General features: G+C 42.5%; 1 protein-coding gene across 1 annotated transcript in view; it reads right to left on the reverse strand.

The window, feature by feature from the left end:
• The window catches only part of ETS1 (ETS proto-oncogene 1, transcription factor), a 116,395-nt gene extending 112,056 nt beyond the window's left edge, over positions 1-4,339 (reverse strand). The window contains exon 1 of the mRNA XM_035009280.1: positions 4,258-4,339. Within this exon, the coding sequence (XP_034865171.1) occupies positions 4,258-4,326 (69 nt within the window). The 5' untranslated portion in view covers positions 4,327-4,339. The remainder of the gene's footprint in view (positions 1-4,257) is intronic.
• Between the last annotated feature and the right edge of the window lie 8,688 nt (positions 4,340-13,027).

Here is a 13,027-nt window from a genome sequence, read left to right on the forward strand (position 1 = left end):
CTCATTGTTGCAACGAGCTTAGCAAAGGCCCATGGCCACGCTACTCCCTTTTGCAGGCACCACACTGGAGATCCGGAAGGCCTGCCAGCCTCACGAGTTCCACCGGAAAAGGACAGGAAGGACAAAGGCCAACGCCTGAAACCAGCCAGTGGCTGGCAGCCTTCCTCGGCCCCCTGAAAACTGACGTCTGATGTGCACTCCAGCATATGTGCATCACCCAAATTATTCAGTGATCCCACGTCTGAAAGAGCCCTGGCTTCATAGCATGTTATTCTACACAATTATAGCAATTAAGTGTCTAGTAAGTATGATCACATTCATACTATTCATATAAGAAAGTCACAAGTCAAAAAAAAAAAAGGGCTTTTGTTGGACAGTTTCTGAAACACTTCTTTTCATTCAGGAAATATAGTGACCATATTTATAAGAGAAGAACATTCGATCCAGAAAGTGGAAGAATGTCAAGTTTTTCATGCAATTACCCCATCTCAGAGGACATGGGATGTTCCCTAAACCCAGAGCCTTATCCTAGGAAATTTTGGCATTTGGGACCAACCTCTCAGGCCTTGGTGTCTTCCACATGACCTGGCACTGAGGACAGCCTCTCTTGTACGGGCCTATTACTCTATCCCTGGAGGCCTCACTCTGAGAGGAGGTGAGTGGGCAGTGCTAGTCCTTTCCTCTGAACAGTTCAAGGTGCTTCCTAAAGTTTGCATGGCCCAGGGGTCATTAATCCCGGGGGGACCTCCTCCACACATCCTCCTTGCTTTCAAGGTGGGCCAAGGACTGGGACATGTTTGGTCAAAACCAGGAGTGACCCATCCCTCCCACTCCCGCCTTCCCCCAGCTCCGCAGCCTCGGTGGCATGGAGGAGAGGATGATGCATGAGGGGACGAAGGGACCAGCACTGCTGGGGACTTCCAGGGCTCACCATGGGCTTGCTGAGGTAGCATAACAGGAAGGAGCACTTCCTCCCGTTGGATGAAAGGGTCCCTGACACACAACCCATATTCGTACCTGAAAACGTCACCCCCTCCCACACAATGGCCAGACAACTCCCCAAAGTGTTGTTGCTCGACCTCCCGGCTATGACATCACTTCATTCATGACCATCAGCTCCTGAAGGACTGACCTTACAAGGAGGAAAGCATGCATCCTGATTTTGACAAGCTGACCCTGAGGCAGATAATGTGGCATGAAGTCCGTAACTGTGGCTGGGATGATTTGCAGCCTTCCTCTGGCACTGCAAATGATCAAGTCATGTTGATGCTACCTCTAATTTATGAATGAGGAATTGGAGAATTAGTCATCTTTGGGAACTAGAAAATATTCATAGCCTGTTTTACATTGAACCAAACTTTAGATTGAACAATTAAAGAAGCATCCTAAGCAGAACCCCTCATAACACGAATATAGTCTCACTTTTTTATTTTTTTAAGACTTCCCTTTCTGAAGCAGTAATTTACATGCAACAAAGACCCGCTTAGACCAATCTATACACACAGCACCATCCTGCCTTCAAACCTGATCTTGGGGTTACTGCCACCAGGGCTTCTCCTCCTCAACACTACTGACATGTGGGGCCGAATAATCCTTTGTTGTGGGGGGGACTGCACTGTGTATTGTGGGATGGCTAGCTACCTCCCTGGCCTCTACCCTCTAAATGCCAAGGGATGCCGCTCCCAACTTCTAACAATTAAAAATATCACCAAATATCCCCCTGGGGGCACAATCAGCCCAATTAAAAATTATAGTTTTCCTTCCACCCTCAACTTCCCACACCCGAGACAGAGTTTCTTTTCCTCCTGGCCCAGCCTAACCAAATTGGAGCCCAGGGCACCAGGCAGGAGGACGCGGATTATCGGATTAAGTACCGTGGGTTGACCTCTAGATAGAGAGTCTCCAACAGAAACTGCGAAGACACTGATATCTGTGGCTTTGACTTTCTTGTCTGGGAAAGTTAATGAAGCTGTGCTCACTCCTTCCCAAAATCTTAGATTGGGATTGAGGGTGTGAGATCTGTTAGTTTCGCTAATGCCAGTGTCCCAAGGTTAGGGTCTGCAGACAATTTATAGATTCTTTGACTGTTTCTTACTGTGCAGGCCAAGGTTGGAGGTTCTCTGCAGGGGCTGGTTGATTGAACCTGAGCTCGTACTGATGCATTTTATTTCTTTGTTTGTTTGTTTGTTTATTCATGCATTCATCCGTATTAGGGAGACTGTGTAGGTGAAGAAGTTATAGGACTTGCCTTCTTGCATTATGGTTCTGAAAAGTTGCCTAACTAGTCCCAGTGATGGAGAAACTGAGGCCCAGAGAGAAGTTAGGCGCAAAAGTGCTGGAACAATAGTTAGCAGTTCTTATGCAACCTTCTGCTTTTACCCAAGCGACTCTGAAATTCACAGCAAAAAGGATCCCATACATTGATAATGCTTTTCAGATATGGCTCTTGGGGCTGGGGGTAAATGAGTTCTTTATTTTGCAACCAATGGAAACCATTTAAAATGCATTAAAACTAGCCAGTGTCTTCAGCTGGGGGTGGGGTCGTTTGTTAAAAATATGTACCCAGAGCTTGGTTTGGTTTTCTAATTGCATGCATTTTCCAGATACCCTGCCAAGAATTATTTAATATTATACCTGTAGTTTGAATACTTGTAATACCATGTATTTCGGTGTCTAAAATACAATGCACACAAATTTGCATGGCATTGCTTTTTTGGAGAAGTTATTAATCTTTTTTACTTTGATTACCCATACTGGTAAAGAGAATTAACATAGACTGGCTTTTAAATCTATTCTTCTAAGCCAATGACATTTTTTGCCCTAAAATCCCAATACCCTTTATTTGTTTTAGCAGATCTCTGTAATATCATTTTTAAGAAAAATTTAGTGTAATTTGTGCTGACCTCAGATGATAACCTCTGTGTGAGAAGCAGGAGGAGCCTTTCCCTGGCAACTTTTCTAGCCCCTTCTCTGACCTGCAAGTCCAAGTCTCTGGACGATTTCTGTTAAGCAAAACTGAGTGACTGCTGGTCTGGACATGTTGCGTGTCTGTGTGTGTGTGTGTGTGTACTTCTAAATATATTTCTGGTGTTAATTGTACTCTAAACTTTTTCCTGATTCTAATTTTTTTAGAAAAGTGAATGAGAGTTATATGAAAACAACAGTCATTTAAAAGAGAAAAAAGCAGGTGTTTCAGAATAGCCAGTAGAGTAGTGATAATGACTCCTTGAATATAGAATAGCTTTTGAGCAATTATTTTTTCAATGCTACAGAAAATAATTTGCAAATACATCAGATCTTCCAAAATACAATTACAGTGAGCAGGCATGGTTAATTCAAGGATACCAGCGTGAAAAATTCTGCAGAACATCAGGCAGGACAGTCCAAGACCAGAGTCAGAAAAGAGCTCAGATCTCTTGGTGTCTATTTAGACCCATAAATGTACTGGGAAGACTTAACATTAAACTTATCTGTCCAGAATAAGTGAAAAAAGTTCCATTTCCAGAATAAGTGAAAGAAGTTCAACGTTTATGTTGGCTTTCTTCATATGAAAACATACAGAATTTATAATGAATAGTTAATAATACATCAGCTAATATTAAAGTTCATTCCACATTGCCATTGATCGATGATAGCATCATGGGATCGCTCACACAATCAATTTATAAGAAATTCATCTAAACATTTCTACTGATCAACACATAGCTTGGGTGAGGGTCTTCTTCCCTAAGGGCAAGAAACTTTATCTAGTCCTAATTTTAAAGTTCCTTTTACCTCTCTTATTCTGGGATTTATAACATTTTCCTGTAAACTTACTGTTATATTTCCCAGTTTAAAATTCTGTGATTAGAAGGCTTGTGTTATTTAGCTTTTACGTATGAGGCCCAAAATAAATTTAACTATGTTAAGATAAGCCTAAGGTATATCAATATGTGAAAAATCTTCACCAAGTGAACTGAGCAGTGAAAAATCACCTGGCTTTAACCATTAATCAAGTTTGAGTCATTTTCTCTGAAACCCAAACACACTAAAAAAACCTTTCTCAGCAAATCCATCAGTCTTGGATTTTTACTTTATGTACTGATAAAAAGATAGATGATCTCAAAATTTAGCTCCTCCAAAAGATTCAAGGCTGATTCCAAATCTGGAGTCAGGTCCGGGCTTCTCTGTCCAACAGAGGTCAGGATACCGGAAACAGGGGGAAGCCAGGAGAGGCAGGGTGGGCAAGGGGGGGAGCAGGGAGGGGGCCCCACTTACCGCCATTGCAGGACGCGCCGCTGAATAAGGGGCGGGGCCGCTGGCTGCAGAATCCACAAAGTAGCTCATCCTCACTCAGCACCTGCGTGGGAGAAAGCCTTCACTGAGCCCCTGGATGCACCAGTGCGTGCACTAGAAGCCAAAGGGGGATCGAATCGTAGAACTGGGTGTCTCCTAGGAACCGTAGAGCTCACCTCTTCTTTTTTTTAATATTCCTTTTTAAGAGGGGAGGAGGGGGTAGGAGAGGGAGAGAGGGAGAATCTTAAACAGGTTCCTCGCGAAGCCTGACATGGGACTCGATCTCACAACCCTGAGATCATGACCTGAGCTGAAATCAAGAGTCAGACACCTAACTGGCTGAGCCACCCAGGGGCCCCTAGAGTTCACCTCTTTATGCTACAGAGAAGGAAACGAGAATTCAGAAAGATGAAATGATAGATCCCAGGCACACAGAGAAAGGGCAGCCCCTTGGCTGCAAAGTCGCAGGGATAGTGCACAGCCTCTGTGAACTAAAGTCAAGAAGCAGGAAAAGCATCTACAAAAAGACCTTTTGTAGGGTTTCTGGACAAGGACCAGGTCTTACGTGTCATTTTGAGTAACATCCCCATCCATCTATCACCCTTCACCCCAACCAGGCCTGACACACAGCCAGGTGCACTCAGCACCCAGGTGTAGCATAAATTTGATAAAAGAGTAAATAAAGAAAGGTCTGAGGGGAAGAAGGATGGAAAAGCCCGACTGAAGAGACACATCAACCAGGACCCTGAGACACAGATAAACAGAGAGAAGCCCTGAAAAAGGGACTGAACTTTATTCATCTGGAACAAAAGGAGAAACACTATGAAGTAATTCTTGTCCAGAGCTGTTATCTACACCAAAAATCTGACTGTCAAGAACGCTTGAGGAATGTTCTGGCTGAAGGGATTTTCCAGCTGGCTGTCAGTCATCAGGAAAATCATTTATGTATCAAACATCTCTGTTAATCTAAATGCTTCCTAAAGTGCATTAGTTCACACACTTTGATAAACTCAATATTATATACTGAAAAAAAAAGTCTTTCTCGAGTGATTTAGAAGATTTAGTTCCTAGGCACAGCATTCGAAGGCCAAATTCCTATGGTTAAGAAGTGACATTTTAGGGGTGCCTGGGTGGCTCAGTTGGTTAAGCATCTGCCTTTGGCTCAGGTCATGATCTCAGGGTCCTGAGTTTGAGTCCCGCATCAGGCTCCCTGCCCCCCTCTGCCCCTCCCCCCACTCGTGCTCTTGATCACTCTCTCCCTCAAATAAACAAATAAAATCTTAAAAAAAAAAAAAGAAGTGACATTTTAGTTTTAACTTGACTGTTTCTGGATTGTACTTGTCTTTTCCTTTATTCTTGCTAATATGTAAAGCTACTGGCACATTTCAAGAAAAAAAAGAGAGTATTATACGTCTTTGTTCAATTTGTGGTTTTGGTTCACTGTCTTCATTCAGTTGACAGCCAATGAGCATATCTTCCTTCCTATGAAATGTATTTAAACGATATAGTTAAACTGACTCAGCAATATGAAATTATACCAACTAAGGACTACACTCACAGAGTGGCTAATATTGCATGGTTGAGATCAGTAAGCTAAAAACCGTCTAAAGACATACCTTAACCCAGAACTGTGCTTCTTATTTTTAACTAAAACTTTACTTTTCTTATGATGCATTTTCTCCAAAACTAAATGCAGACAAAATAATATTAATTTTTAAAAATAAAATAACTAAGGGTAGCTAGGCTATGTTAACCAAGATGCTGTTCTCTTGTTTTTCGGGGGAATTGATCTCCATTGCAGCAAAATGGCAGCTGGAAGAACCACCGGTTGGTGAAGCTGAAGGGGAGACAAAGATCAAAGTAGGCTAGTCCAAGGATTTTGTTAAAATCTGTATCTGTTAATATCACCTATTTCTCAAAATAATGAGCAGTGATCGCGTGTCAGACCGCGCTGGACACTGAGCATGAAATAAGAATAAGGTACATACAACATAGGTCAATGAGGACTGGTCCTGACCATATATCATGAAGACAGTCTCAATGAGTTCAATGTTCCCTTCCTACTAAAACATTTCTTACCTTTAATCTTGAAATCGGACATGAAAGTCCTAATGAATCATCATCAACCTGTATATCCCTACTTGAACTTTTTTGATCTACTCATGGATGAGACTTACAAGTTAACAACATGGAGTGTGTCATCCTGAGAATGGATTAACCATGATCAGATTCCCTAGGGTACATTTGGTCTTCCCTCCAGGGCCCTACAGGGCAACCTATAGCTTTGGGAAATGTCAGGTTTGGGAGCACTGTTTGTGCCAGCCATTCAGCCCTCCAATGTCCTCCAAAAAAGTCCCACGGACCCCCTGAGGCATCACAGACCTCAACCATTCACGCAACAAGCACAGTGAAGGCGTCCCTTGTTAGAAACTTGCTTATCCATTCAGTAAATAGTTACTACATGCCTGTTCTGAGCTAGGCACCCTTCTGGTCATTTGGGACCCACTTGGTAAACAAAGATTCCCGACCTCGTGGACCTTACATTCTCTCTGACTCAGAATAAAGCTGAGAAAGACAGTCTCTATCTTCAGACAGTGGAGAAAACAGACTTACATATGACTATAATATAATGTGACGAGCAGTTTACCAACAATATAGAAAAAAATAAGCGGTCAGTTCTGCTAGGTGTGGGGAATGGGAAATCGTGGAAGATTGCACAGTGTGAGGTGTGACCATGTGGCCGTATGAGTCATCCCTATACTCCCACAAGCAGCAAAGACCTTTCCTCTTCTGAATTCCTATTTTATTTAGGTATTAATAAGAAAAAGGACTTTTGGAAGTGGCAGCCTTGTCCTGAAGCCCAGCTCAGGGGCATCAAGAGTTTCAATCACCCAGCCAGACAACACCGCTCCGAGCAACGTGGATTGGGGAAAGGTTCAGTGGAAGTATGTTTTCTCTTTCCAGCTGACAGAGTGAGGGAGGAAACCTAGGGCCCCACATATGGTGGATTCAGTGCGGGGCTGTGTTCCTGCGGCTTCGTTAGATGAATGACACTTCCCTTGGGGAAAAGCCCTTCGCCCAGGGAGGAAGCTGAACAGAGGGAGTTGCCAGGGCACTCAAGGGCTCTCATCTCAGGAAATAACTCTGGGACAGAAATGGATTACTGCTGTATTATTTTTTGGAGAAAGAAAAAAAGAACTCACCCTTTTTCCACTTGTAGATTGTGACACAGAACAGCTGTTTGGGACATAAACCCTTTCAGGAAAAGCAAAAGGAGTGTCTGGGTGATACTTTTTTTTGACTTGTTGGCCAAAGAGAATTCCCTCCCACATAACATGAAACATCAGCTGGACCAATTTTTTTTTTTTGTCTTGGCATTATAAATGTTTATTACCTAAGTACAAAACAACTGTGTGATTTAAGATTTACTCCCTAGCCTAGAAGCATCCATAGGCCTGTCAGAATGTAGAAAGGGTTGTGAAAAGCGGAGCTCATTTTTCTTGAATGGGACCAACAATGGCCAAGTAGCAGATAAATGTGTCTGAAGTGACTTGATCCTCGGGATCCTGCCCCGGCCTCTCAGCCCTCATGCCTCCCCACACCCCACTGCACCTCTGCTCCTGAAACGTAGAACTTCTGTTCCCATAAGCTCTCCAGGCCAGTCCTCGCTTCCCTGCCCTTCTCATGTGAACCCCTCTGATAGAAGTGCCCTCCTGTACTCCTCCTTAGCCATCTACCCGCTTCTCCTCCAGCTTTGAGGCTCCTCTCAGAAGCTCTCGCTGCCAGGAACCCCTGCGGCCCTCACCTTCACCCCAATCAGGGCTAGCTGCCCTTGCGCTCTGTTCCCCACGTGTGTTTCTATCACTGTGCCCAGCGCACTGGTTTATAAACATCTGTTTCTATTTACCTCTCCCACTAAACTCGGAGCTATTTGAAGGCAGGCACTAGGCCTTTTTCATCTTTGTATTTCCAGACTTTAAGACAGACTAGGCAGCATAAGAGAATTCATTTTTTTTTTAAATTAGTGAATAATAGAATGACTTGGTCTCGCAAGACCAAAATGTAAAGTGGATCAGATGTTCATTTGATTCTCAAATCAGAGAATCTGAATAGATTGCAGAGCTAAATAAAGATCCACTTGAAATAATAGGTGTGGGGGCTCCTCGGTGGGTGGCTCAATCAGTTGAGAGTCCGACTCGTGGTTTCGGCTCAGGTCCTCGTGGTCTCTGGGTCCTGAGATGGAGTTCCATGAGTCGCCACTCAGCAGGGAGTCCGCTTCTCCTCTCCCTCTGGCCCTCCCCTCTCTCCTGAATGCACACTCTCTCTCTCTCAAATAAATAAATCTTTAAAAAAAAAAAAATAGGTTTGTTGCATGATCCATTTCTAAGTGTTGGCTATTAATGTCACCTTATCACAGAAGTGTTCTCCAGCACCCCATATGACACTTAGCTGCTTGTTGAGTGTCTCACCAACTCACACCCCATTAGAACTTAAGGATTTCATCCGCATCTTCACTCTGTACCCCAGGCCCTACACTATACTTGGTGACTCTAGGAGTTAACTTAGAAAATGTGTACACGCCCTTTAACTCGCCTAAGCCCCCCCACCCTTTTTTTTTTACAGATGAGGAGAAAGACACAGGCAATGCTATAAACGGCCAGGCTGAGATCTGACTCTAGGACTTCAGCCACCTTCTCCTGGGCTTCTCTCTCCTCACTCTCCTCAATTTTCCAGATAAAAATGCTCAATCCGTGCAGAGGACGAAAAAGATAACAATTTGGTTTATGTGGATGTATCAGTCCAGTAATGGACTTTGAACAGTTTTCTGTGGGACTCTGGGGAGAGCTCTAGCCTTCGTAAAGCACGCTACCCGTGGACTGTTTCTGGACCTTTCCACCCTCCGCAAGCCTAGTGACAGGACCTGACCTGCAGGTTGATGCTGCCTTTCACCCAGATCCCTCCAGGGCAGGGTGAGGGATGCCCAGAGTGCAGAGAGGCTGGGGAGGAGCAGGGGTATGTCAGGCCGAGGCAGCAGGCGTAGGAAATCCCAAAGAGACGAGGCCTTCATGAAGGCTGAATCCAGTACACATCAACTCTGCCCCTCCTTGGCTGCATTTCTACATGAGCACTGTGACATCACTGTTTTTCATTTTGGGTTCTGGGCTCTTCAAGGAAACACTATGCCTTTAGGGAAATAGCAAACTACACTTAGGTGCTTTTGTTTGTTTGTTTGTTTTGAAAATGATTGTTTTTTGGCAAAATAACATACATTTATTGAAGAAATTACAATAAAAACACAGAAATGTCTAAAAGGAATGCCAGAATCACCCAAAATCCCACCATCTAGAGGTAATTGTCCTAATACGCGGTTCAATGTTCCTCTGGGTCTTTTTTAATGTCTTTTCGAATGTAGATATAACATATACATAGGATCATAATTTTACCTTCGTGATATAATTGTCTGCATGCTATTTTGTTATCTGCTTTTTTCATTGACATTTGACATATGCTATGAACATTTTTCTATGTCAAGAAATATAGCTCTACGGGGGCGCCTGGGTGGCTCAGTCGTTAAGCGTCTACCTTCGGCTCAGGTCATGATCCCAGGGTCCTGGGATCGAGTCCCGCATCAGGCTCCCTGCTCGGCGGGAAGCCTGCTTCTCCCTCTCCCACTCCCCCTGCTTGTGTTCCCTCTCTCGCTGTGTCTCCGTCTGTCAAATAAATAAATAAAATCTTTAAAAAAAAAAAAAAGAAATATAGCTCTACGTTCCAAAGTTATGGCTGTTGAGTATTGTATTTTATGTATGCATTATTCTTTTCTTAATGAGCCTCTTATTACTGTAAAATTAATTTGTCCCCAATTCCTTGCCATGATAAAAGTTCTTAAAATATTTTTTCTTGTCATTAACTACCTTCAAGTGGCATTGTTGGAACAAGGAATGTGTACAAACTGCCTTCCATAATAGAGAAGTGAAAATTATACAGCCACCAACAACAGCATTGTGTTCTAACTTTGACCTTACCCTCCAGTCTTCCTGTTAACTTCATAGGTCAGGAATCATGGCTACAATCTATGCTAGGTATAAAGATGGCACGTGGAGGATTCAACTGTGGAGTAAAGCTATGATACATAGATAATGTAGATAATTTGCTATGCAAAAGTTAAATAGATTTGCAACTAGCATTTCTCCTAATATCAAGAATTTAGGATTCCCATTAATTTGTATTAAAAAGACACCCTTTTGGCCTAGAATGCAGGAGAGAAAGAATTTGACTTCCAAAAGGACTATCCATTCAAAGAAAAATGACAGAACCTTTGCCAAACTAAAGACATTGCCATCCATGTCCTCAAGGCAACACCTTGAATCTCCAATGAATAGTTTGAATTTCTTCTTTATGAATGCCATGAAAATCTGTTTTTAAAGACTCAGAATGAGCACTACCTCTTTGGGAAGCTTTTTCTGAACCTCCTAGGCAGTAGATGGGCACCCTCGACCCTCCTCCATGGGACTCACTGTAACAATATGCCCACTTTGGTATTTGGTATTTGGTTCAGAGTACTTCCTGTATAGATGTCTGTTTCTGCTCCCAAATCCTGAGTTGCTTGAGAGTAGGGACTGCTTTTTTTACCCTACATAGTAGACATGCAACAGGTTTGTTGACTGAATGAAAGAACCTGTCCATGAAATAGAGTTAGATTGTGCAACAGTATGTCTCATGGTCTGAGTATTTCCAAGAGAGTGAAGATATCTCTAGAACGAAAAAAAGATCCATCCCCTGTGATGATGTCCGTCCATATGCAACACTAAGATTAGACTTCTTTAATGTTAACTACAAGCAGAATCATATTTTTCTTTTTTAAAAACAGACTTTATTTATTTGAGAGAGAGAGAGAGTGAGCGAGAGAGTAGGAGTGAGAGGTCGGGATGGGAGGCAGAAACAGACTCCCTACTGAGCAGGGAGCCTGACACGGGGCTCTGTTCAGGGACTCCAGGATCATGACCTGAGTGGTAAGGCAGACACTTAACCAACTGAGGCACCCAGGTGCCCCAGAATCTTATTTTTCTTTAAACTAATGAATGCACCAGATTGACAAGTTTATCTATTATATCATTCTCTTAACTCTCATGAGTAGTTCATTGGTAATTTTCCAGTCATTTTAGTAGATCTCTCCTTTGATCTGTCAGTGTAACAAAAGCTACCAAGTTCAATTCCCCCAAGAACTCAAATTTAAGCATATTTAGACAGTTTCCCAAGGAAACTTTGTGGTTGCAATAAAGAGAAAAGAGAAATAGTTCAAAGAATTGGAGATAGCTTCTCTTCCTTGCTCCCAAATCTTTAAGAACTTCATTTTCTTGACTGGGTATTTCAACATTACAGTAGTAAACATTCCTTCTTATTTTAAGTAGCCAACCCTGACCCATAAAGGCAGTGTCTGATTTATGTGCTGTTGCCTTCTGTGTCTTAAACTAAACGCGTCACCTTCACTAAATTCACAAAGCAGCCACTTAGGGTACAGCTAACATCACAGTCTTACTTCTCCCCTGCTTCACTGATAATTAGTGCTCCAAGCCTTGCTTGAAGAGAGGCATGAACATGACTCATAGCCATCTCCTATTTCTCTAAACCACCCCCAGCTCCGAACTAAAGCATAACACTTTCAAGTTCTGTACAAATTGACATAGATCAACCATTCTTTCTTGGAAGACTAAAAATACACTTATGTTATACTATTACAAGAGTATATTGCTTTGCCCTTCCTCAAGGAGTAACTCGTTAATATGTCCTGAAAAAGAAAGAGAATATAAGACGGTTTTAGTCTGCTGTACCATAGCAATTAGGAAATAAGGAGTACCTCGTAGACTCTTTTATGTTTCCTCATCATGGAAACAAATCCTTCCCAGTCACACTGCTGGAATGGCATTGTGAACAGTGGGAAGAATAGAGTTGCTTCTTATAAACATCAAGGGAATACATTAAAACCTGCCTGCTCTTAAATGAGAGGAATTTTATGACCACGATGTCAATCCTAGTCTCTGAAACCTAGCAGAAACTAGCAGTCTACTTTTTCTAGTCAGTCAGGCTTCATGTGGGAGCATCCTCTGGAAGACTGAAGGTAACATTCAGTACACTGTTTTACAGTAAAAGTGCCCACAGCCTCGTCTCCAGATGTCATTCCTCAAATCCTATATTTAACCATGAAATTCAGCAAATGTTCACAGTTGGCCACCACGCACATCGTAGTTACTATGAATAACTGAATAGATAAATTAAAATTGTTTTTTACTAAAAAACTAGAAACAAAAAAGTGTAAGCTAGAGAAATGACATTAAGTACTCTGCTTCACAGTGACGGATATAGCGGAGGTCATGGTATATGAGATTCTTGGCCAAGTCGAATCCAAAGAAGGTCTGCAAGACTAAAAATGTCACCTCTAACCCGATGGATGCTGCCCAAGAAATCCCTAAAGAGTCTAGAATTTTGAATAATTACTTTTCAACTCACAGCGTGTGGAGCATGTTGGATATAATCTAGAATTTAGATATGGTCCGGGATCCTAAGAAGCTCTCAACAAAACTGAAAGACATCATGAACAGAGGTAGATACTAAGAGAACATGAAAGGGGAACAGGATAGATTTGAATAATGCCCTTTTCAAACTGAACCAAAGGACACCAGCTGCCTTAGATCTCTCAAATCCGGCAAGCAACTTCTTGGACTATGTCTGATTATGATTTTCATGGTGTTGTTTC

This window comes from Mirounga leonina, unplaced genomic scaffold, assembly GCF_011800145.1.
Source record: "Mirounga leonina isolate KUSES-001 unplaced genomic scaffold, KU_Mleo_1.0 Mir_153, whole genome shotgun sequence".
Lineage (NCBI taxonomy): Eukaryota > Metazoa > Chordata > Mammalia > Carnivora > Phocidae > Mirounga > Mirounga leonina.